This window comes from Myxocyprinus asiaticus, chromosome 23 (assembly GCF_019703515.2).
Source record: "Myxocyprinus asiaticus isolate MX2 ecotype Aquarium Trade chromosome 23, UBuf_Myxa_2, whole genome shotgun sequence".
In the NCBI taxonomy this organism is placed as follows: domain Eukaryota; kingdom Metazoa; phylum Chordata; class Actinopteri; order Cypriniformes; family Catostomidae; genus Myxocyprinus; species Myxocyprinus asiaticus.
The window spans coordinates 31,128,441-31,156,006 of record NC_059366.1 but is presented as its reverse complement, the minus strand read 5'-3'; the positions used below and the strand labels follow the sequence as shown (position 1 = coordinate 31,156,006).

General features: G+C 38.3%; 1 protein-coding gene and 1 pseudogene across 1 annotated transcript in view; one reads left to right on the top strand and one right to left on the bottom strand.

Moving 5' to 3' along the window:
* Positions 1-417: 417 nt before the first annotated feature.
* Positions 418-27,226, bottom strand: LOC127413790 (leucine-rich repeat-containing protein 9-like; annotated as a pseudogene).
* The window catches only part of LOC127414117 (reticulon-1-A-like), a 30,431-nt gene continuing 29,820 nt past the window's right edge, over positions 26,956-27,566 (top strand). Inside the window, exon 1 of the mRNA XM_051651887.1 lies at positions 26,956-27,426. Coding sequence (XP_051507847.1) covers positions 27,225-27,426 — 202 coding nt within the window. The 5' untranslated portion in view covers positions 26,956-27,224. The remainder of the gene's footprint in view (positions 27,427-27,566) is intronic.

Here is a 27,566-nt window from a genome sequence, read left to right as displayed (position 1 = left end):
AATCAGTCAGGCTTTAAAAGTGGACACTCCACCGAGACTGCCCTGCTGTCTGTCACTGAGTCGCTGAGACGGGCGAAAGCTGAATCCAGATCATCAGTCCTGATTCTGCTGGACCTTTCTGCAGCCTTTGGCACAGTCAACCATCAGATCTTACTCTCTACCCTCTCCTCGCTGGGCATCACAGGAACTGTGCTTGACTGGTTTAATTCCTATCTCTCAGGTAGGTCCTTCAAGGTAGCCTGGAGAGGTGAGGTATCCAAGCCACATCAGCTACTTACTGTAGTACCTCAGGGATCAGTGCTTGGGCCACTTCTCTTCTCTATATACACAACATCACTGAGACCCATCATTTAGGCACATGGTTTCTCTTACCACTGCTACGCTGATGACATGCAACTCTACTTGTCTTTCCAGCCCAATGACACCACAGTGACTGCTCGAATTTCTGCCTGCCTGGTGGACATCTCGGCCTGGATGAAGGAGCACCACCTGCAACTCAACCCAGCCAAGACTGAACTCCTTGTCTTTCCAGCCAACCCAGCTGTTGAACACAACATCACCATGCAGCTGGGTGCAACTACAGTAACGCCTTCCAAATCGGTCAGAAATTTGGGGTAACCATTGACAACAGAATAAATTTCACAGACCACATCTCAAAGACCGCAAGATCATGTAGATTTACACTCTACAATATCAGGAAGATAAGACCCTTCCTCTCTGAACATGCCACACAACTGCTTGTCCAGTCACTTGTCATAACTAGACTGGACTACTGTAACACTCTCATTGCAGGCCTCCCTGCATGTGCAATCAGACCCCTCCAAATGATCCAGAATGCAGCAGCATGTCTGGTCTTTAATGAACCAAAGAGAGCACATGTTACACCACTCCTTGTCTCTCTCCACTGGCTGCCAGTTGATGCACGTATCAAATTCAAGGCTCTGATGCTGGCATACAGAACAGTTACTGGGTCTGCTCCGGCATACATAAAATCATTTATGCAGAGCTACGCGCCCACTAGAAGCCTGCGGTCAGCTAAGGAAATTGCCTTGCTGTACCAACACATAGAGGCACCAAAACACTTTCCCGGACTTTCAGCTTCATCGTACCACGTTGGTGAAACGATCTTCCCAACTACATCCGTGAAGCTGACTCACTCTCTGTCTTCAAAAAACGACTAAAAACTCAACTTTTCCATGAGCACTTAACCAGTCATTAAAAAAAAAAGAAAAAAATTCTGTTGCACTTTATTCTGTTTTGAATACTATTATGATGCTAGTGATACTTTGTAATACAGCACTTTTCATACCAATGTCTCCTAAGATGATTCGCTTATGTTTTGCTCTTTTGTAAGTCGCTTTGGATAAAATGTCTGCCAAATGAATAAATGTAAATGTAATGTAAATGTGATTGTAAAAAATAGACACAAATGTTCAAAGGGCAGTGCTTAGCTGGCAATTGTTGATGGTGTATGTGTGTGACAAATGAGCAGGCATTGGTCTTCCTCATTGGTCATGTAAAATTGTGTACAAGCTTTATTAAATACAACTATTACTACTAACACAACAAATAATAATAATTCTATAATAATTATGTCATTACACACAGTAAGTAGGTTTTGCTGTCTACAATTCTGTTTTGCAGTTTTGACATATTGTACTATTTTTTTTTTTACTATATTTCTTACCTTTTATATACAGTTTAGATATATAATTGTATTTTTATCTTTAACTGCTTTAACCTTTATTTTAGTCTGTTTAGCCTAATTTTTGTTTCTATTTATTTTATTTTTATTTTCTCTAATGGTTGTGTTTTGCAACTACCTTTTAACTGGCCACAACCTCAGGTTTAGAGGAAATGTTTTTGACAAAGCCAAACCATTGCCTTTATAGTAAACCTCTTTACAGTAGCTTGTTTGAATTCTTAAAACAGAAGAGACTTTATATCATCAAATATATTTAAGGAAAACAAAACCCACAAAGAGAGAGCTATAAACTATGTATGTAGTTTGGATTTACATGCATGGGAAAAGACTTTGTCCAAATCCTATCTGAGACCACTCAGAGAATAGAAGAAAATTTAATATTTTTATGATATTGACATCATACTGTGAAAATGCGTCCATTGATGAAAATGTGTGTGAGCCTCAGTTAACAAAAACACACAAGACCAACACACACAGTGTGTCTCTGTCTTTCTGCAGTTACAGAGGAGGAGGTCTGAGTCCACTGTGACATTGGTACCTGTGGAGAATATCAAAGTTAAGACAATGATCAGAATGCCAATTAAAACAGGACCCCTCTTCACAGCACCTAATGGAAGTTTGTATGTGGGCACTAAACACCACACCAGTGTCAGAAATTAGTTTTTCTCTTAATGGGCAATATTTGCCCTCTAGATTTGATTTTTTTTTTTTTTTTTTTTTTTTTACCTTTATGAGGGAAACTGTTTTCTAATCATATAAAATAGGGGGGTTTCAAACTTTCTGATGCCAAGGATCCCCAAATATGATGATCCTCTTGCAAGGGACCACCTTCCTAAAATATAAAGGCAGCTTTATGTTTGTATGTAAATTTACTTTGTTTAATGTACTTTTATCTTGTCATATTATTTTCACTATTAGAATATGTTAGGTATAAATATTGTTCCAAAGTGAGCATGCTAAATGTGACAGCTAAAAGATATTGAATTGTTTTTAGCACAAAGCTATATGCAGATTTGTTTTTTGTTTTTATTTCTTATGGTTAAACCATGGTTGTCAATACAATAAAGTCATCGTGATTTTAAAAAATCTTGTAATTTCCAACCATTCTGTAGACAGCACAGCAGAATTAAACAGTAATAATGTCTGAATTTTTATTTTATTTTCGGTGGACCCCCAAGTACCCCCTTTCGGCCCCCAAGTGGTCCCCAGACCCCAGTGAGAAAACTACTGATATAAAAAAAAATTTAATCAATTTAACAAATTATCAGTGTTATATTTTATGTTTCATGCAGTAATATGTATACCCAAGCCTAAAATGTAAATAAAACAGAGAACTCATGATGGGGGCATTTTTGGCACTTTCTATGACATTTTTTCACCAAGCCCCCTTTAATTTCTGACCCTGCTTCCACCACACCCATATGTGCTTGTTAAACATTTTATTTCAAAAATCATTGGCAATGGTAGAGCGTTGTTAACCTCCTTAACAGCTTCCACTCTTCTGGGAAGCCAAACTGAAACATGGCAGACATATTCATAGCATCAGTGAGGTTAGAAAAAGACCCCTGCCAAACTGTTGCCAAAATTTGGTAGCACAGATCACTCTGGAATATCATTGTATGCCGTACCATTAAGACTTGTCTTCACTGGAATTACGGGAATTGTTAAACCTGTCAATTAGAAGGGGGTATTCACATACTTTTGGCCATGTAATGTATGTGTATGAGCGATAGACCTAGTCTCAGGATCAGTGTTAGGGTAAGTTGAGAGAACTCTGTGCCCGTACTGCTGTAGGGCTGTCATGTAGTGGCCAGAAGATCCTCTGAATGCCACGCAAGAGAGAGAGACACCTGCTCTCTGCTTTTTATCTGAAAACACAAATTAAACTGCCATAAATAAACTACATGCACATTTATTGCTGTTTTATTTTTATTTTTTATCTATTAATGTTTTAATATATGTATACGTACATCTAACGTGTGTCTTCTTGCTGATCTGGTATGAGTGTATGTATTCCCATAGTCAGGCTGGGACCTCTCAAAGTAGCTGGTCAGGTCATTAATGGTACCAACATAATTTCAGCACCTAAACAAGGTGCAGAACCCTACACAAGCAAACTCAAAGTGATTATCTCTGTTTAAAATTCAGGATTCATAAATTTATCATCTGGCTGTGTGTGAGCTACTTGTGCTTCATTAAATAAGCGCTCTGCTTTGGTTCTTTGCTCCAGTGTGACCATGATTCCATCTAGAACCTGCAGCCTAGACTGATGCAGTACCACTGACAGCCTGTGGAGGGACCGGAGTAGTGCTGCCACATACTTTCATATACTTTCAGTTATGTCGTTACTACATATTTCATGGTAAAAACAACTTATTTTCTAGTAAAAAGTAGATCCTTTATGGTGATAACAAAATATGTCATGAATAAAAAAACACTGAGAATATATATTTTATCCATATATTTTTATCCATATCAGGTAAAAACAAGAATAATAAGATAAAAACGACCTACATGAATAGCGTTTGTAGTCATCATAGCATAATTAATTTAACTGATCTATTTAAAAACTACAATCCATTCTATTACATTTATACTTTATCCTCATTTTTAACCATAAGAAATGTTAATAGCTTTATGCCTAAGGCTGTTTCCCGGTAATGTTGCAAAATATGCTTTAAAGATCATCTGTAACATCTGTAGATACGAGGTGTGAGAAAGAGGATCTAAGTGCAGGCTTTATTCACAAACTCAGAAAACTAAACAGAGTATTAAACAGGAACCAATAACAGAACAGAACTGATAACAAGTTAACAATACAATGAACCAACGAGAACGAGACACATGAACATGAGGGAAACAGGATATCACATGACAAGACAAGAAGCACACCGAACAGGGGGCCTGGGTAGCTCAGCGAGTATTGACGCTGACTACCACCCCTGGAGTTGTGAGTTCCAATCCAGGGCATGCTGAGTGACTCCAGCCAGGTCTCTTAAGCAACCAAATTGGCCCGGTTGCTAGGGAGGGTAGAGTCACGTTGGGTTAACCTCCTCGTGGTTGCTACAATGTGGTTCTCGCTCTCGGTGGGGCACGTGGTGAGTTGTGCGTGGATGCCGTGGAGAATAGGGTGAAGCCTCCACACGCACTACATCTCCGCGGTAATGCGCTCATCAAGCCACGTGATAAGATGCGCGGACTGACGGTCTCAGACGCGGAGGCAACTGAGATTCATCCTCCGCCACCCGGATTGAGGTGAGTCACTACGCCACCACGAGGACTTAGAGCGCATTGGGAATTGGGCATTCCAAATTGGGAGAAAAAAAAAAAAAAGAAAAAAAGAAGCACACCGAACTTCAAACTAAAAGTCTTAAATACACCTGGCGACCTCTAGTGGCCGCTAGGACAAATGTCCCAGGTGTAACATCAGCTTACATTACATTATTTTACAATACACAGTGCTTAGACCTGAAACCAGAAGATCAATGAATGAATGAAGTGTCTTAACGGAGATATGTATTTCAATACAATGCTTAATCTGTGTGCATCTGTTCAACCAAAGGAGTGGTTACTGCAGAGCCAGGTGAAGTCATTTTTATATGTATAGCACTTTTCACAACACACATCGTTTCAAAGCAGCTTTACAGGGGGGCCTTTGTAGCTCAGTGGCAAAGACGCTGGCTACCACCCCTGGGGTTCGCTAGTTCGAATCACAGGGTGTGCTGAGTGACTCCAGCCAGGTATCCTAAGCCTAAGCAACCAAATTGGCCTGGTTGCTAGGGAGGGTAGAGTCACATGGGGTAACCTCCTCGTGATCGCTATAATGTGGTTCGTTCTCGGTGGGGCGCATGGTGAGTTGAGCGTGGTTGCCGCGGTGGATGGAGTGAAGCCTCCACACGCGCTATGTCTCCATGGCAATGCGCTCAACAAGCCACGTGATAAGATGCGCGGGTTGACGATCTCAGACGCGGGGGCAACTGGGATTTGTCCTCCGCCACCCGGACTGAGGCGAATCACTACGCAATCACGAGGACTTAAAAAAAGCACATTGGGAATTGGGCATTCCAAATTGGGAGAAAAAGAAAAAAAGAAAAAAAGCAGCTTTACAGAAAATCATGCTGTAACAAAAAATTAAGCTGTAATATCTTAAAGTCTTGATTCTGCAGTTTGATTTAAAAAAAAAAGACCCCACTATCATGATAAAATCGAGTATCACACTAAATGCATTTATCTCAGGCCACTTTTATGAATCCCTAAGAAGCTGAGCACCAATAGGCTACTTCTGAAACCTGTCTTTCCCAAAGCCATAATTGTTTCCCTTATTAACCCACCCATGGGTTTGACTTTACTTTGCTTAAATTAGTTCACAATTACCATATAGTGTGCTGTTCAAAATTGTTCATAATGTTGACAAATTATACATCTTTATAATATGTCAACATTATTAACTCTTTTTTGACTAGACTATATGGTATATGTGAACTAATTTAAGCAAAGTGACATCAGTTCTGGGGGGGGGGGGGCATGCACATCAACAGGTTAAATAAATGTTCAATAACTTTAATATGTGTGTAGACAAGATGACATGCAATTTCCACATTTGCCAGCTTTTTTTACATTATTTTTGTGTTGATGAGACAAACTCCTGGACATATTGCCAAAAGTTTCTGCTGTATATCAGCACCTTTGTATAAGACAGCTCTCGTAATAATGCACTTTGTACATAGCAATTAATCTACATGCTGGTTTGGGAAACAGGTGTTGCTCCATTGTAACATATCATAGACTATTAGTTAATATAATTTCAAAAGCATTAGTTGTTTTTTTCTCTTTAAAGGTGCAATATGTAACATTTTTCATGTAATATTAGCCTTTTTTTTTTTTTTTTTTGCCAATGTGTGAACGGCTTGTAACGCAACTTAAAAAATGAGCCCTTCCCGGACTTCCTAGATTTTCATGCGAAGGGAGCGGGTCGCTTTTGCTGGGAAAATCCAAAGGATGTGACGTTTATGCGCGCTCCCGAGAGCCTTGCCTCAGTGCTTCTCTTCCGCTGTTCAACAGCGTCAACAGACAGTCTGTAACACTAGGTAACGTTATCTTAGAGATGGAATCCAGCAAACATCCGGCTCCCAGCACAACACAAACTCCGAGTAAGCCAAAAAAAAATCTACTGAATCCCATCTGCCTAAGTGGGAACGTGATTGCGGTCGAGTGAAAACTAGAGTGAACATCGGCAGGGCATTTGATTCCTGGAGGGAACTTCATTCGGTTTTGGGGATCAAAACCGACCCTGAACTGGCGTTCTTCTTATTGGACAGGTAAGCTTACATAACTGCAAAGCATGTGAAATATAGTGCCATAAGGATTGATCTGTGTCATTTTAGATAACTTGATCTTGCCTGCTAACGCTGACGAACTGCAAGCTACCTTGCTTCGTAACTTTCAAATAATTTCAACGATCTTCTCTTTATGCTAAAAGTCAGGTATGCTGATTCACAGTAACTGACATAATGTTCATCTGTAATTATTCAGCAAGGTAAACTACAACACATGAAATTAATGCTAGACAATGTTCAAGGTAATGCAAAAAGACCCATTCATTAGTGTAATGTAACTTGGTTATACAGAAAATATATACAATCTATTATTATAAAACAATAGCGCATCGATATATCAAAATGACAGTTGTGATGGAATCACATCAATACTGAATTGTGTCAACATTTTTATAATGTACAGTCTATTTTATAAACTGCTACTGTCATCGTCCACCAAATTTAGCTAACAGCTATTGATAAAGCTGGCTAGCTAGCTAACGCCGACATAAGCTATAATATAAATGCAGTCAATGTATCATGCAAAGAAAAGTGATTATTTTAAACTACAGTCTCGCATAGTCAGACCTATATCCACACTTTGTTTTAGCCCTGTTCCAGCACTGGAGAGTCAAATATAATATACAGTCTCAAAGCTTGTAGTAAAACAATCACAACCGTGTAATTTTAATTATGCTACCTCATCAGTCATCATGATGCCGGTGAATCACGTTCAGTCTCGCTTCCCTATGGAGTCATGCTCGCTCGCGTCCCTATGGAGTGTGTGCACGAGCGCGATCACGAGCAACAGGCTGCAGTTCACTTAACGGCCACAGGTATCATTAATAACAAGGGTTTCTGAATCTTACATACTGCACCTTTAATCCTTGTGCGTCAAAAGTTACTCAGAGGTCCTTTTTGTCCGCGTCAAAAAACTGCCATAATAATATTATATATTAATATTATTTTCCACATTCAATGAGTTAATTGTTTTAATTAACTTCCAAATATTCATTCATTTTCAGGATTTTAACCCTTTAAATGCCAGTTTGTTTACATAATGCCACCGTTGTTTTTTACCCACACACACAAATTTCTCAATACACACATACAAAACACACTCTGACATCCATACCAACACACCCACACGATTTTAGCTGCATCATTTATTCAGTTGGCCTGCAGTGCTCTATAATACAGCAAACAGAAAATAGGAGAATAGCATGTATTTGCTCCATAGGCTAAACATGAGAAAAATGGTGCCATCTGGTGAAAAATATTACAAATGTACATTTTGAAGCCAGGGCTCCGGAATGAAAGCATAATATCATAGAATTCATGATTTTATGCTTTAATGGCACTGGGATAAAAATATTGCAGTTTTAATGGGTTTCAATTCGGACATTTTTGTGCTGAAGGTCCTGAGTGTAACTATTTTGTGTACACAGTGTATTATAGATGTGTTATAGGAACTGAGGCAAAAAATAGGCACCTTTGGCAAAATGTATGCCGTTGGCATTAACACAGCTAAAATCATCGAAAAATCAAAAATGAAAAAGACAAAAATGTCCCGAAGGTCGCACAAGGGTTAATTATTTTATTTTTAATTAATTAGTCCATTTGCTTATTGTGGTTTATAACCCTTTTTATTTGTGTCAAACAGTCATGTATAGTTACGGTATAGTTACTTTAGCGTATAAATGCTGCTTTTACCGGGCACAATTCATTCTTAGTTAATTCCCCCTGCATCTTTGTAGCACTCAAAAAATATTGCTCTGATTGTTTAAATATTCCGAACGCCAGGCAGTAACATTGACACAACCAATGGTGTGAGTTTGGGGCGGGGCTATCTGTTCGACCAATGGCTGATTGGGGGAGTGTCCAACAGGCATTCCTTGTGCAGAGTGTCTATTTACACTAAGTGCAAATAGCCCATCTTGTTGGCAGAGGCTATTTATACTAATTCCGCCCACCAATGCTCAGACCAAACTCAGCCACAACAGATTGATTTGGGGTCAACTGCTGATCAAATGAAGGCGGGCATATTTGAGTTACGGGGGATATTAAGAAATTCTTAATATTGAGAAGTAGAACCTTTGAAGACCTTATTTTGACCAAATCCCTGAGGAAAAATGATTATCTAGAAAATATCTACAAAGTATTTAGAATTATTATTATTTTTTTAATATTTTGTAACAATTTTACATCATAAATCATTGTTACATTTACAAATAATACACTTAAAATTTCTGTTATTTTCTTTACCATTGCTTTTCCCAACGGTGGTCATGAAATTAGTTCTGCCACATATCCCAAAGTAAAAATCATCAATTTAAACCTCAAAAAAAAAAAAAGAGAGAGAGAAAGAGAGAGAGAGAGAGAGAGAGAGAGAGAGAGAGATTTTGGCCAAAAATGACAATTCTCTTACTTACTTTAATGCCATCCCAGATGTGTTTGACTTTCTTTCTTCTGCTGAACACAAGCAAAGATATTATAGAAATATCTCAGCTCTGTAGGTCCATACAACACAAGTCAACTGGGTCCAAAAGTTTGAAGCTATAAAAAGGACATAAAGGTAACAAAGTAATCCTTAAGTGGTTTAATTCATGTCTTCTGAAGAAATCTAATCGGTTTTGGGTGAGAACAGACCAAAATATGTGAAAAAAAGAATTTCACTGTATATGTGCAAATGTATAATGTGTGATAAATAAATATAATTATAATTAATTATAAATGTAACTCTTTTTTCACTATAAATCTTGCAATTGCAGTCTACAGGAAAGATCACCAATGAGACTGCTGATGTCAAAATTTACAGTAAAAAAAGGATGCTATCATGTGCTTTTTGGTGCTTCAAGGTTTTCTACCGTGATGACTTGCATTGTATGGAACTACAGAGCTGAGGTATTCTTCTAAAAATCGTACTTTGTGTTCAGCAGAAGAAAGAAGGTCATACACATCTGGGATGACATGAGGAAGAGTAAATTATAAGAGAATTTTCATTTTTGGGTGAACTACCTTTAATTGTTTACTTCCCAAAGATTAGTTAAGAAATGATTTGTAATCATCAAAGGAAATTCATATGGATACAATGGGGATCAATTTTAAATGTCTTTTGTCACTTAACCCATATTCACCCTATGTTATAAAATTTGCAACATTTACAATCCAAATTAAACACGATAATACAAATAGAGGTAACAACATGACTGCCCTGAGAAATGTAATGATGTTAGACATTTTTAAATGATACCAGTAAATGCTTCTGCTTTGGCAGCCATGAAAAATACTGAAACTAAAATAACTAAAACTAAAATAAAAACTAACTAAACTGAAACTAAGAAAACTAAAACTAAAACTAACAGACAAACTGTTCAAACTAACAAAAACTAAAACAAATCTGGAATGAAATAAAACTAAATGAAAAATCCCAAACTATAATAACACTGTTAAGAGATTGGATAACTAAGTGACTATTTGTGCACCAATAGTCTGGTGGAAACACAGGATTTTAAGACAAAACTGTACCCCTATGTGCAGCTGTAGTAGCTCTGGGTGTAACTAAGGAATGTATATGTGTTGTCACACTGGAGATCCGGTTTCGAAAGAGGGCAAATAGCATCTAACGCTATTTGCACTTAGTGCAAATAAGATGCTTTTTGTTGCTTTTTACACTTAGAGAAAATAGCATCTAACGCTATTTGCACTTAGTGCAAAATGCAAATAGCCTCTGCCTTCTTTGTGGTTTAAAGTGAGGATAAATTATAAATAGATCAGTTAAATTAATTATACTATGACGACTACAAACGCTATTCTTGTACGTCGTTTTTATCTCGTTATTAGTGAAAAATTTCTCGTTATTAACTGATCAAGAAAAAAAATGTAAAAGTATAAGGATAAAAATATCTTTTTACTACAAAATATTGTTATTCATGACATATTTTGTTATTACCAGAAAGGATCTACTTTTTAATAGAAAATAAGTCGTTTTACCATGTAATATGTAGTAACGACATAATTGAGTGAAAGGATGTGGCAGCACTGCGCTATCTACTGTTTTAAAAGAGGAGGTGGCTCAGCCCATTTGTGAGAAAATCAGGACTGTGGTTGAGAAAATTGTGCCTAAAGTCACGTGACTCACAAGTGGTATGTATTTGTTCACATCGGACTTTGTATTTGTTCAACAATCCTGTCGAATTTGTAGAATAGATAGTATTTATTTGTGAAATATCATGTAGGATCATATGAAACACATTTTTTTTTCTTCATATTTGTAAAACATAATGCATTTGTTTGTTAAGCCAGTGGTATAGGACAGCTTCTCTTCATTTTCTCTCAAATGGCCCTTTGTATTAACAAATCGCTTTCTGTTTGTTTGAGAGTCGAGTTTTCCTTTGCAAAGCAGGCTGTGTTTGTTTGCAAAATCTTTTATTTGTTTGTTTACTTTTGGCAGAAATATGGCTCTATACTCACTCGTTCACTCTTTCACTATTCACTATATAGTGGATAGGGGGTGATTTCGGACACAGCTCTGGGCCTCGTTTCCAAAAGTATCGTAAACCCAAGTAGATCGTAGAACCCATCTTGCAAATCATCTTAGTTTTGCGGCCCGTTTCCCAAAGCCATCGTAACTTAAGTAGTACTTGAAAATGTTCGTAGATTAACGAGTGCTCTGGAGTAGTCGTAGATCACTAAATGCATCTTAAAGCTGCGTTCACACTGCCAGCTACTTTGTCGCTGCATGTCGCCAGTGGCTGGCAGTTAGGTCGCTAGTGGTGTGTATGGAGAGTCTAAACAGCACTGTTTCTTTACAATTAATATTATTATTAAAATATTAGTAAGGTTATTAATATGGTACGTTTATTCACTATATCTGATCATTTATATGGTTTCGTTTGCTGTCATACATGTAACACATTTTCAAAACAAATTATTTAATAGTTAATTTTACAGGCTATTTGATGATTTATACCTACTTGGAATCCCCATGATCTCAGATACACCTTTCCATGCATAATTTTTCTTAAACATGTCCCTGTACGTGGGCAGAGACATATCATATAACACTGGTAAATTGCTAACAGCAAGGATTAGCCTTTCCTCCATCTTGCCATCACTGCAGGAGCTGAGAGAGAGAAGGATCACGTGAGCTCTACCATCTTCTCTCGTATTGGCTGTCGCTCCCGAAAGTCACTCTTCATTTGCATAAAGTAAAAAATTTCTCAACTTTGTCACGTCGCTGGACACGGCCACATCCAGTCGCCATCGCTCGTGTCGCCAGAAGTCGCCAGCTCTCTTTGAAAATGAATGTGATGAGGTTGTTTTGTTGCTGTGTGTCGCTGGCAGTGTGAACGCAGCTTAAGGCGGTCGTACACCAGATGAGAAGCGCCACACCGCGGCGCGGCTAGGACACAGCACAGGTATCAAACCCGGGGCACGTCGATGTGGTTCAGGTTGCAGACAGTACACACAAAAGTTACCAAGGTTTTTCCCTTGTTCAAGAATGAAGAACGCTAAAGTAAATAACCTATGTCCTCTAATAATGATTTGGGTTGAATTTAATGGAAAATATGTGAGTTGCACTCCGTGGCGTGGCAGAAATTTGAGCAGCATCTGAAGTCGTAGCTGGGCGCCGCTGACAGCGGTGTGCCTACCTTCATTGAAAACAGTTGTTTCTAATTTTAGAATGCACCATGTTGTCTGCCAGATGCCTCCTGTGTGCTACCCTCTTTAAGCAAAGAGGCTCAGTGTAGACACCAGCAGGCCAACTCTAAAAACTACATATGGATGCATAAAGTTAGGTTTTTTAAAGGGAAAAAACAAAGGACTGATTTATATTTTGGGACAACAGAAGTTAAAGTTCCAGCTGGAACTGGGGTATTTTTAGATTAAGAACTTTGGTGCAGACATTATTTGATAGAGTTATTATTTATGTAGTTGATTTGGATCATTCAAGTTCACATGGAGTGAAAACATCATAGTTAACATCATAGAAAACATTATTTATTACATGTTGACGTGCTTCAAAACCAGCAACATATTGGGCATGCCGTGGTTCATGGTGTGATCTTCCCTCACCATCTGCAAATTCATCTTCCTCTGCTTCTTCCTCTAACTGCTCTTCCCACACACCCAAGGGTGCTCTAGCTCTCACCGCAATATTATGCAGCATTGCAGTTACTACAGTGACTGCACAACACTTTGGTGGGGCAAACAGCAGACCACCACTCGACTTGTGGATGCACCTGAAGCATAATTTCCAACGGCCAATCGTTCATTCAACGACATTCCTGGCCACACGGTGAGCATCATTGTAACTTTCATCCCTCTCGTTTAGGGGGTTGGCCACTGGAGTAAAAAGATAAGTTCTCAGGGGATACTCGCTGTATTCAAGGAGCCGCCATTCACCCCTGGAAGCGTGTGCCTCCTGGCCAACAGAAGAATTGGATAAAAAGAATCGTGGTCATAAGAGTTGTGGCCATCTCGTCACAATATCTGTTATGAGCCCCTGATGATCGCTCACAACTTGGCAGTTAATGGCAACATACCCTTTTCTGCATATGAATATATGGCCCTCATTGGAAGGGGTGTGAATAGGAATTAGTGTTCCATCAATGACCCCAATGACTTGGGGGGATATTGTGTTAGAAGAAAAAAATTGTCTTCTCCGAAGGTGGGGAATTTTATGTGCTCTGGGATGTGCCGAAGCAATTCAGTGGTGACCGCTTGCACAGACCTTGACACTGAGGCCTTGGAGAACCCATGTCCATCTCCAAGAACCTGTAGAAAGCTTCCCGTTGCATAGAATCTTAGCGATGCCAAGAGCTGGGTTGCTGGGGTCAGTGCAAAGTTCCTTTTGGTTGCTCTCATCAGGTCTGGTTCAATCAAATTGAAAAGTATCAAAATCTCTTGCCTTCGCAGTAGATACTTCTCGAGTATTGCCGCATCATTGAAGATCTCCAGTGGATTGATGGTATGTCTCAAGAAGGCATTGACTTGCACCAACCTACTCTTGGGAAGACGCTGTCATCGTTAGCTCTCTCTTTCATTCTCTTTCCCTCAAATGAATCACACATGGTATTGCAGCCATATATAGTTTAAACAAGCAGTTAATGCCTCCCTTTTATATACTGTGACAATATAATAGATGGGCCTGTGTGTGATTTAAACTCATGAAGTAATTAATTTAACATATCTGACACTCATATTGAGTATAACGGTTGATAAACCATTAATATGAGAAGAGTTCATAAACCATTCCAAAATAAATAGTTCCATGTTGAAGACATGTTGTGTTGATTACTTATGATGTGCTCTAAATATCATGGCCAATTTGCAATTATCATGATGTTGCAAACATGGTTTTGGAAAGCTGATGGCCTCTTATTGCAAAGTTTATATTAAGGTCCCAGTACATTCAACAACACCAAAATATACCAGGAGGGACAAGAGACTCAGGCTGGGTGAGAAAAGGGGAACCTGATCTTCCCTCCACGGAAGCTGTTGGTACTGTGGGCAAGACATCCCCATGGACATTCACACCCCCAATAATGCCATCTATGGAAGTGGCCCATTATGCTCAGGCCCTCTCCTCCTCTAGGGTAAGAGAACTGGCAGAGCTAGTGCCACCACCAGTTTTATTTAAAGATGATTTTTGTGCAGCCCCCTACTTTTTGGCAAGACTTGAAAAATCTTGCCATTTTCCCCTTATATCTTGGCCACTTCTTTTCACACCTTTCGTTGCTGTAATTTATTAAAGCTATTGTCTCCCAAACATGCAACTTCTCTTTGTTGGTGTTAGCACCTTTAAATCTACTGAACAAAACCATGTTGTGTTTCTCAATTTCATCCAGCATAATCTGAACTTCCTCAGGCCTAAAACAAGCTTGCGTTTTTCTCATTCCGACATCTTTCTTTCATCAAGCAGTGTCCGTATTATGCAGGCATTTTATAGATGCATCATGTTGATTGTAAAGTCATGACACCTGCAACGTGCACGTCATATGTCAACTATTTTTCATCACATAATAAAATATAAATCATAAATAATAATAATAATAAATGTAAATTGTTATCTTTACCAACACAATTTAGTGTACCGTTGTGATTAATCAGTTATTTTGGTTAACGTTCATTAATAAAAATCTGTCTTAACTTTTTCTCAGTCACTAAATCAATCAACATTTCAGCACCTCTTGAAAATGGACATTGTCTTGTTAAGTAGTACTTAAGAGATGTGTACGAGCGTTCTTGATACAAGCATGTTTTGGAAACACACGTAAAAAATAATGAAAATTCATTAAATCGTTTGTAGAAATCGCTCTTAACAACTAAGATCGATCATTATTAGGAAACGAGGACCTGGTATATAGTAGTGAGGAGCTTCATCCTATAGAAGAAAAAACATATATACACAAAGCCAGAGAACCTACAAAATGTGTGCTATATGCATATGAGTGTATCAGACTCACTGGGTCACAAAATACAGACAATTAAGTTAGGGAAGGGAGCGCCTCCAGTTTCTCCAGCTCTGAAATATCCTGCAACACAACATATGGAGATGGTCTAGAAATGTTCACATATTATGGCAAATTTGTTCTCTGATATGTAGAAAACATTTTTCTCAGCTGATTAGACATATTTCTCTATACTAAGTTCAATTACTGTCCAAACAGTTAATAAAATGAGCAAGAACAAAACACTCCTTTGGTATTCTTAGGTTTTCACATATCCAGGTTTAGAACGCAGAAGAGGAAGAAGATGAAAAAATAAAGAGCAGTGGATTGGAAGACAGTCAGAAGAGAAAAAAGGTAGGGTACAACGGGGCTAAAGGCTACGCGGGGTAAAAGGCTTCATTGAATTTATTTTCTCCCAAAACACTAGTATATAACCAACTCCCACAACCACACCAAAATTAAAATCTTATTTTGTTGGCACTATTAATTGTATAAATGTAAATAAATAAATCTCTTAATCTTTTTTTTTTTTCTATTATCTTTTTGTCTTTTATTGTTCCATAATTTCTTTACAAAATAAGAGCTTAATTGATTTCATTCAAACTTTAAGTTGTGTGAAAGTACTTTGTATAAGCCCTTTTGGGGTTTTTGTACTTTCCAGCACTAATATTGTTTTAGTTTTGTATTTTCTTTCAATCTACTTGTTTAATTTTTTGTGCAATTAAAAAAATAAATGTCAATTGTTCTGAGCCAATTCTTAAATTCAGAATTTTACCCAACCAAAAATCTTATGCTAGGTTAAACAATTGTATTATGATTTTCTTTATTTACAACACACACAGTCGAGAGAGAGAGAGAGAGAGAGAGAGAGAGAGAGTGAGAGAAATGGAGAGGTGAATAAAACAATATGAGTCACACGAACACACACACATCTGATCTTCAGTCAATATAAATACTGGCTAATTGTCCTCTTGGGCTGGTTTGCTGGTGCTGCAGTAATAGCTGTCTATAATTACTCTATATTCAGGGGCAGGCAAAAGGCAGTGCTCTCACAGGGCCTAACAACACTAATACATACACACTAAGTGGCTGAATTACTGTAATTTAGTAATTACAGTAAAACTGCATGCACACACATACAGATAGATGGGAATGGAGAGGTGAATAATAAAAGCAAAACTCAAATGCTCTCGCACACGCACACACAGACACACTACATGGACTGGATAATGACAATGGTGTACCCAAGTTTTTTTTTTTTTTTTTATGAATGCTGCTAATAAAGTCATGTTAAACCCTGACTTACAACACTTAAACATGTCCTGATAATACAATAAACTACCCCTATGAGAGGATAAACAATATTTGACAGAGCTTCCTGACTGACTGATAGATGTGTCAACCAAATGCTTGCTTAAATTTTTTCAAGAAATATCCCATGACTCTCATACTAAATGTTTTTGTTCTTAGAGAGGTGTTATATTATGGATAATGGCGACATTTTTCAGGGTTTTTAGCGAATAATGACTTTAATGTCCTTACAGTCTCTTCCTCACCCAAAGTATGGATTGTATGGGTTCATCAAATTCGGAAAATAGCAAACGAGTAATATGGTCTGCATGTATGGTGCTTTTGTGTCCTTTTAGGACAAGAAAAAGCAGTCAGGGTTTCCATTCTTTCTATGTTTGGAAAAGAGCAGTCTGAACACTCTTCTACAGATCTTTTTTTGCATTTCATAGAAGAAAAACAATAATTTTTGGAGAGACATGAGGTTGAGTAGTTAATGACAATGTCTGTTTCTGGGTGAATGTTTCCTTTAATGATATCTTGGTTTCATTTTAACAACATTTGAGTGTAAGCTGACAAAGCGTAATGTTTAGGACTGAAAGATACCAGGCTGTTCATGCATGCAGTAATGTTTTCATGGTCTATATTTTACATCAACAAACAAAAAATACTATATATAGCCCAGTGTATACATGTATAGATGTTTATTCGGTAACACATTCTGTGAAGCCCATGTTTATAATGCATTGTAAAGTCATTATAATGCATTAGTAATGTCTCATAATACACCTTATAATATGTTATAACTTCTCATAAAAAATTGTAACCACAATTATAATACATTATAATACTTACCTATTCATAGTTATACCTTAGAGTATAATGCATTATAACATCAGTAACATCCAATTTTATCTGCAGAAGTTATAATGTATATATATATATATATATATATATATATATATATATATATATATATATATATATATATATATATATATATATATATATATATATATATATATATATTAGATATGCTTTAAGTAAAGTGACAAAAGCAATGTCTTCTTATAAACATCCATAACATATTTTTAAGTGGTTATAAGACTCATGCTGGAAATTATACACATTACACATGCACAAAATAAAAAATAACACCCACTCAATTTAAATTTTGAGATATTATGAAAAACACTTCTAAAGCTACAAGGTTAAACTATATCAGAAACTCTCTCTCTCTTATATATATATATATATATCACTCATGTAGCCAATCTTCTTAGGTGTTAACAGACCCAAGAATAAAAATGAAAAAATTAGACTGATTCTATGCTGGACTTTATTCAATAAACTTTAATGTTTGTGAATCTTTTTTGGAGACTTATTTTATAAATAACTTCCACTGTATAAGTTTGACTTGTAATGTATTGTATTTTACAAGTTTATATTATGGTTGTTTATAAGAAGATATTGCTTTTGTAACTTAAAGCAGGCAAAGACCACTTATAATATAATCATGTCATAAAGCCTTTTGACTGTTTACACTAAGCTGCTTTTGCATGACAGCACTTATACGATTAACTTTATTAGCTTCTGCTGCGTTAAAATTGGATGTTGCTTGTGTTATAATGCATTATACTCTGAAGTATAACTAAGAATAGGGGAAGTCTTATAATTTATTATAACTGTAGTTATAATTATTAATGAGAAGTTATAACTTATTATAAGGTGTTTTATGAGACATCATGAATGCATTATTAATATGGGCTTCATAGAAAATTTTACTGTTTATTCTTTACCTGTACTTTTTGTAAGTGTATATTGTGTACCTGTATTGTATGCATGTTAAGGTGTTTATTGTGTACCTGTATTTTGTTCATGTCTAAGAACAGTCTCTACAGACCTGTGAGAGGCTGCATGTGAGTCAATTCCCAAATGCGATTCTCTGCCAAGTGCAAGTCCAGCAGAACCACCTGCCAAAAGAATGAGTTCTCGTTCAAAGATTTAATTTGATTTCGATCTAAAAACAATTAACGTAGTCTCTGCAAACCCTTCAATCCTTCCACCTGACTGATTTTACTCCCTAGAGAGAGAGGGAGATACCGTGAGTGAAGAAAGTTTGTATGTGAGTGTGTTTATGTGTGCCCATTTGGTACTTTGTAGGAACAGTGCTTTGAGGTTAGTCAGTCGGCTGATCTGTAGATTTATCAGGTTGGAGATGTCATTATAGCCAAGATGTAAAACATCTAAATTGGACATCAGAGGCTCCAGAATTTCATTAGATACTCCCTCCCTACATTCAAAGGGATGAGAAGGAGATTTTGAAAGGGAGTGAGAGAGAAAGCAAATGAGAGGTATAAAGCTTTGTAATATTTTACCAAAATGTAATAACTTCATCCACTTCTGAAATGACTTTCCTTTTTGGCTGAGGTCACCAAGCACTCATATTTTCAACCCCTTCCCTGCAAACACCTCCCATATAGAGTACTGTGCCAAAATGTTGCTATGGTTATTACAATGTCAACCATTGCAAGTTTGGGGCAGTATGAATGATTTCTGTGTTCTTGGGGGATTTACTACCACAAACAATTGAGGTTGACACTCCCAAAACTCTACATGTATGGTTTCTACAAGACTGTGAGTCCTTCACAGAGCTGGAACAGACAATCACTGCTGTCTGAAAGAGAATTACTTATTATATGTAATCGGGATGCTCCCTAGTGGTTGGACAAAGAATTATATCACCTCAATGGATCATGATTGAGTGATGTGGTGTATGGTACCTGCTGGGCCTGCTGTTCTGCTGCCCATAGCCACTGGAACTGACTTTATGATAGAGAATCTGCTTGCTGCTGATGTGACTGAACCTTTTGACATGGCAGAATTGCCTCAATGTGATTATAGTTCAGAGACAGCACCTGCTGGGACAACACACACATACAGACACAAACAAATACAAAAACACATACCCATTAGAGATCACAAATGACATCTCTTTATGTCACAATTGTTTCTCCTACACAGCAATCTGAATAAATGGAGATCAAATAAAGACTTTTGTTTCACTAATCAATTTCTAAACACACCTTCTATACACACCTTGATGTTGGGTAGGAAAATAAGATTAAAATTAACACTGCACAAATTAATGAACAAATCAGCAGGAGCGAGACCCACCATCCTAAAACACACAGAAACAGAACACATAAAGAGAGAGAGAGAGAACCAGCACATTCTCGTTAACGTTAATGTGAGCGTTAAGTGAACCCGATTGAGCTGGACTACAGATTGAGCTCTGATAGCTCTCTGTAGTTGGAGTGCCCAAGTTTCTCGGCTACCATATCTCCAGTAATTTGCCCTCCAAACACGTCTTTAGCAGTTTCTGACTCACACATCACCTACACGGCACACACACATCTCTATCGGTTACAAATGAAACAATTTACGAGCAACAATGACCATACAGAAGAGAAGCAATGAGTATAACAAAAACGAAACAGAACATTCTTTTTAGTTTTATATTTTTTATATGATTAAAAAAAATTCAGCATAAAGTAGTTATTCATTCCAAACCTGTATTAATTATTTTGCAGAATTTCCTGGCTGCTCTCTTCCATATATTGAAAGTAAATTGGAACAGGGCTGTTGAGCTCCAAAATTAAATAATAATACTTTATATATATATATATATACTGCCATATATATATATATTGTATAAAACAGCATAAAAGTGGTACAAATGACTTTTGTAGTATATTCCAAGTCTTCTGAAGCTACACAATCATTCACTTTCATTGAATGGAAAAGAGTGGCCAACACATTCTTCAACAGTTTTTATTTTGTGTTCCATAGAAGAAAGAAAGTCATATGGGTTTGAGTTACATGAAGTTGAATAAATGTTGCCCTTGTTTTGGGCGAGCGATTCCATTACAAAATTGTAAAAGTGTATTTATGAAAACAAACTGAACACATATAGAAGCATCTGACATATTTTTACTACTGCTACTCTGTCCAGTGCTTTGAGAGATGGCAGGTGGAAAAACCATGTAGATCCTGTAGTTCTCCAGTTTGTTCACCAGGGGGTTCCCGTACAGTTCCAGAATAATTAAACTAGACAGTGCCTGAGAGAGACAGATGGTAGCTCCAAACTATATTCACTGCTTGATTCCCACATCTACAGCACATTACACTGTTTGATGGCTCCTCGTTGTGAATGTCTTAAGAAGCATTGTGATAAATATTGATTAATACAACCTCAGTTCCGAAAAAGTTGGGACAGTATGATGCTAATAAAAACAAAAATGAGTGATTTGTAAATTATAATCACCCTTATTGAAAGCTCTACAACTACACATTATGTTTTACCCTGTGAATTTATTATTATTTTTTTTTTTAAATGTACAGTAATTTCAAATAAGATGATTGCAACACGCTCCAAAAAGGTTGGGACAGTTGAGTGTTTACCACTGTGAAACATCACACTTTCTTCTAAAAACACTTATTAAGCATTTGGGCACTGAAGACACACATTTGTTAAGTTTAGAAAGTGGAATTTTCCCCCATTAATCCATTATGTAGGTCTTTAGCTGCACAATTGTACTGGATCTTCGTTGCCGGATGGTGTGCTTAATATTGCACCACACATTCTCAATTGGAGATAGCTCAGGACTGCAGGCAGGTTAATCTAGCACCCACACTCTCTGCTTACACAGCCATGCACTTGTAAACTGGGTAGTATGTGGTTTGAAGTTGTCCTGCTGGAAAATGCAGGGATGTCCCTGGAAAAGATGGGACTGGATGGCAGTATATGTTGCTCCAAAATATTTACACATTTGTCTGCATTCATGGTGTTCTCAGAGAAGTGTGAGTTACCCATGCAATGAGCACTGACACACCCCTGGCCCATACAGACAATGGCTTTTGGACCTGACGCTAATAACAGCTTGGATGGTCCTTTTCCTCTTTGGCTCGGATTCCACTGTTCTACTTTCCATCTAAGATGAGACCGAGACAGCACTTCTGGACAGTGGGAACCGCTCCTCCCCTTCTCTGCAGACGGCTGCGGTTCCTCCGGCTCTCGGCGGCCGGCAGTGACCCCTCCGTCCCCAGTCAGACGGCCGCGGCAGCTCCCCTGGCGGATGGCAGCGGTGAGGACTCCGTGACAACGCCTCCCTCCTCCCTCCCAGACCACTGTAACAGTATAAGGATGGGCAAGGAGGAGGTGGGAACCGGCTGAACAGTAAACGTAAGGTTTAATGTAAAACTCAACTTATAACAAACATAAACAGACACAGTCACTGACACACATGCAATGCAGCCACGTGTGTCTCTCTCTCTCTCGAACCGGCGTCTCCGGCTGCCCCTTATCTTGCTCTCCCGCTGATCAGCTGATCCACACGGCCTGGCCATGCCCTCCTCCTCGTCACACTGCTGTTTATTAATATATTGTAATATTGGTACAATACATGAAAATAAATATTGTGTTAATTTAGTGAAAAATTGCTGGAGATGAAAAAAATGAAAAACATGCTTTATTTATTTATTTTACCATATTTTACTTTTCAAACCCACTTGGCTACAATGGTTGTTTGGGCAAAATGATGGTTGCTGTTATTGAAAAAAAATCTCCATTTTAAGCCATTTCAGAGCAAATACAAAGTGTTTCCCTCCTCAAAGCAAATGTTCCCTACGGTTTCCAGCTCCATCAGCAGGAAGTGGACCATCATCTACTTCTTGTCTGAGGCCAAAGCCACATCATGCTGGTGACACACCTCTACCCTGAGACACAAAGACACGCACATGCAAAATCTGACAATATTTATCACCAGTAGCGGTTCTAGCTTGTATGGCGCCCTGGGCGAAACCCGCTTCAACACGCCCCCAAAGTTATTGACCCTCATTGTTGATCACATAGTTGTTTGGCTCCTTTTTAAATCATAATGATAACAGAAATCACCCAAATGGCCCTGATCAAAAGTTTACATACCCTTGAATGTTTGGCCTTGTTACAGACACACAAGGTGACACACACAGGTTTAAATGGCAATTAAAGGTTAATTTCCCACACCTGTGGCTTTTTAAATTGCAATTAGTGCCTGTGTATAAATAGTCAATGAGTTTGTTAGCTCTCACTTGGATGAACTAAGCAGGCTAGATACTGAGCCATGGGGAGCAGAAAAGAACTGTCAAAAGACCTGCGTAACAAGGTAATGGAAATTTATAAAGATGGGAAAGGATATAAAAAGATATCCAAAGCCTTGAAAATGCCAGTCAGTACTGTTCAATCACTTATTAAGAAGTGGAAAATTCAGGGATCTCTTGATACCAAGCCAAGATCAGGTAGACCAAGAAAGATTTCAGCCACAACTGCCAGAAGAATTGTTCGGGATACAAAGAAAAACCCACAGGTTACCTCAGGAGAAATACATGCTGCTCTGGAAAAAGACGGTGTGGTTGTTTCAAGGAGCACAATATAACGATACTTGAACAAAAATAAGCTGCATGGTCGAGTTGCCAGAAAGAAGCCTTTACTGCGATGCCACAAAAAAGCCTGGTTACAATATGCCCGACAAAACCTTGACATGCCTCACAGTTTCTGGCACACTGTAATTTGGAGTGACGAGACCAAAATAGAGCTTTATGTTCACAACCATAAGTGATATGTTTGAGAGGGGTCAACAAGGCCTATAGTGAAAAGAATACCATCCCCACTGTGAAGCATGGTGGTGGCTCACTGATGTTTTGGGGGGGGTGTGAGCTCTAAAGGCACGGGGAATCTTGTGAAAATTGATGGCAAGATGAATGCAGCATGTTATCAGAAAATACTGGCAGACAATTTGCATTCTTCTGCACAAAAGCAGTGCATGGGACGCTCTTGGATTTTCCAGCACAACAATGACCCTAAGCACAAGGCCAAGTTGACCCTCCAGTGGTTACAGCAGAAAAGGTGAAGGTTCTGGAGTGGCCATCACAGTCTCCTGATCTTAATATCATCGAGCCACTCTGGGGAGATCTCAAACGTGCGGTTCATGCAAGACAACCAAAGACTTTGCATGACCTGGAGGCATTTTGCCAAGAAAAATGGGCAGTTATACCACCTGCAAGAATTTGGGGCCACACACACAACTATTACAAAAGACTGCATGCTGTCATTGATGCTAAAGGGGGCAACTAAGGGTATTCAGACTTTTGAACAGGGGTCATTTCATTTTTTTCTTTGTCGCCATGTTTTGTTTTATGATTGTGCCATTCTGTTATAACCTACAGTTGAATATGACTCCCATAAGAAATAAAAGAAATGTGTTTTGCCTGCTCACTCATGTTTTCTTTAAAAATTTTACATATATTACCGATTCTCCAAGGGTATGCAAACTTTTGAGCACAACTGTACACTCACACTCACTCTTCCAAACACCATTTTCAGAATTTCAGTCGGTCTCTGATAGCATCCATTTTGTTCTGCAGTTCCTGCTCATGGTCATGGCAAAGGTCAGAGGTCAAGTCCCGCGGTAACGCGCTCAACAAGCCACACGATGAGTTGAGCGGGTTGACCGTCTCAGACACGGAGGCACCTGAGATTCGTCCTCCGCCTCCCAGATTGAGGCGAGTCACTACGCCACCACAAGGACTTAGAGCGCACTGGGAACTGAGCATTCCAAATTGGGGAATTTAAAAAAAAAGAAAAAAGAAAGAAAGAAATATTTATGGACTGTACATTTTCTCCATTGGCAGATGAGGTTAAACGTTTATTTTGGAGCCTATTTGTATATATACTCACATTTCTGAGTGAGTGTGTTTATACTCATATTCTCTCCTCAAACTGTTTTTGAGCACAATGTACCCGCATGGTGTAATAAATAATCTTCTTCATCACTATAGACTGATGCACAATCACATATTCCCATTATTCCGATAATTTTCATTAACTGAAAAAAAATAAGACGTGCAAATGCATATCAGAAGCATAAAACACACTCTCTCACCTCTGCTGCATTTTTGAGCTGTTTGTTGGAAACATTGTACGAGTCCAGGTGCTGCAGAAGTGGCATGTGATACAGGATGTGTGTGTAGTAATTATAGAGCAGACACAGCGGGTTTGAACTGGACTGAGGGTCCTTCAGACTCAGATGCCTTAGTCGGGGAAGCCGGATCAGATGGGTCAGCTCCTACCAGAACAAAAGAGTTATAATTAATCTGGACTAGAGCAAACAAACAGGGGTTAGGGAGTTTGAAAAATTCCTAACTCCAACTATGAGCAATAGTAATAGTGATGCTTGCCTTAGCAAATACCATTGATAACTTCATAGGAACTGCCTTGCTGAAATGTTTCTTGCATTATTTATGAAATTACATTTCTCTGTTATGATAAATGAAATTAGTCAAATATACCTCATACCTTGAAGGAACTGATTTTATTCCCTGAGAGATTAAGATTTTGGAGATTGATGTTGGGATCCAGACTATGACTTCAGAGATAAACATGTTAACAATTAGAATGTAAATCAACAGATTTATAATGCTATATGTATTACTAATATTTAAAGATGACCTCAGTAATATGTTACTCATCAAAAAGTTGTTCTCCTTAAAGGAATATTTCACCCAAAAAATGATAATTTTCTCATCATTGTAACATGTGCTGGCACTGGCAATGATGAAGACGTGAAGATGAAGAACCCAAGTGCAGTTTATTTACAAAGTGAGAACCAATAACCCTGACTACACGTGAACTAAACTAAACATAAACATAAACATGGCTTGACTTGATTTGATTTAAACATGGCTTGACATAAACGTGGCTTGACTTAAACATCTACAATCACATCCAATACTTGACCACCAGACAATGAAAACATGAGGGCTTACATACAAGACATGGGAGAACATAAACCAATGAACAAACAGAACTGATAACAAGATAATTAAACAATAAACCAATGAAAACATGACGCATGAACATGGAGGGAAAACAAGACATCACATGACTAGGGAACAGGAACTAAACTTTTCAAAATAAAAGACATGAATCAACAAAATACACCTGACAATCATTTACTCACCCCTATGTCATCTCAAATTTGTATGACTTCCTTTCTTCCATGGAACACAAACAATCAAAGATATTTTTAATGGAGATATGTTGTCTGTTTGTCCATATAATGCAAGTGAATGGTGACCAAATTTTCAAACTCCAAAAGGACATAAAGGTAGCATAAAGGTAATCCATAAAACTCCAATGGAATCCAGTGGTTTAATCCATGTTTTCTGAAGCGATTCAATCAATTTTGGGTGAAAGCAGACCAATATATAACTCCTTTTTCACTATAAATCCTGACATTGCAGTCTCTAGGCACAGTCATGATGTCAAGGTTTAAGTGGTTTACGAGGACTTTTTTTTTAGGTTACAAACTGGTAATTACAAGGGTATTATGCTATAAATGTGGTTTATGAGGACATTTCTCGTGTCCCCATAATTCAAATTGCTTAAAAAACATACTAAATTATGTTTTATTGAAAATGTAAAAATGCATTACGTTTTTTGTGAGGGTTAGGTTTAGGGGTAGGGTTAGGTGATAGAATCTATAGTTTGAACAGTATAAAAATCATTATGTCTATGGAGAGTCCTCATAATGATAGCTGCACCAATGTGTGTGTGTGTGTGTGTGTGTGTGTGTGTGTGTGTACTGGCTTTATACTGTACACTGTTCCACAGCCCGACAGGTGAACTGCCCAAGTCAAATTCCTTCACACTCCAGCACTTCGCACATCAAATCTATCAACAGTTTAATGATGCCTGTTAAGTGTTTAACATACCTTCTACAATTAAACATATAATATCTACATCAGGCCGTTGCTAAGGAAGCGTGGGTCGTCGTTGCTAAGGAAGCCCTGTTGGAACGTGACGCTTCCCTCCAGCAGATGACGCTAAAACACCGTCGCAAACTCATTCAAATGGGCAACCTGCCCCTTAGGTTTTATCCAACAACAATAACAGCAAAACCACATCAAATGTTGAAGTCATATTAAACCACACATTTATTTATTTTTCTGAGTGAGGTTTAAATCGGATGTTTACTGTGGCATTTCCTTCTTATCAATCCATTAGTGCTTTAGTTATTGAAAAAGCTTAAATGTTGTATGTGTATTAAACTGTGATGTAGTATTGACCACGCCCGTAGTTTGGAGGCGCGCGCACACGGACAGTCCTCTAACCGGAATGTCGCTCTCTCCGACCTAAATCTGTGCCAACCGCGAGCAGCACAGATACAGTGACGTCAGCTCCGAGGCACTGAACCAAACACATCAAGCCCACTGGCTCCACTGCCGCGAGACGGGAAGCATCGGTCAGCATCGGCCATATTAAGCGTCACATCTTTGAATTCCTCCTGCAATTTCAGCGAATCGTTCTCGCCTCGGAGCAAATCTGCTGCGCCGTGATCTCCGTGTGCAACTATTGTAAGCATGTCCGCTAATTTGGATGGGAAATGGTTCGGAGAGGAGGAGGAGGAGAAGAACGGAATGTTTGGGAGCGCAGGGCCCCGTTTTGACGAGATGCGGGACGATCTGCACGCGAAGAACTGGGAGCGCGAGACGACGAACGAGCCAAAGCAACAATTCCATCCCTTTGAAGGAAGCGGAGTTGCCATAGAAACTGCATCTACTGGTAAATTCGGGATTTTAACATTTCGCATTGTGTATTTTAGTGGCGAGATCCGTCTGTTATAACCGGGGATGAAAGGTGATGATGATGATGAATTTGAGACGAAGAGACAGCAGGCCATGGGTGTGACAGCGCCTGGATGT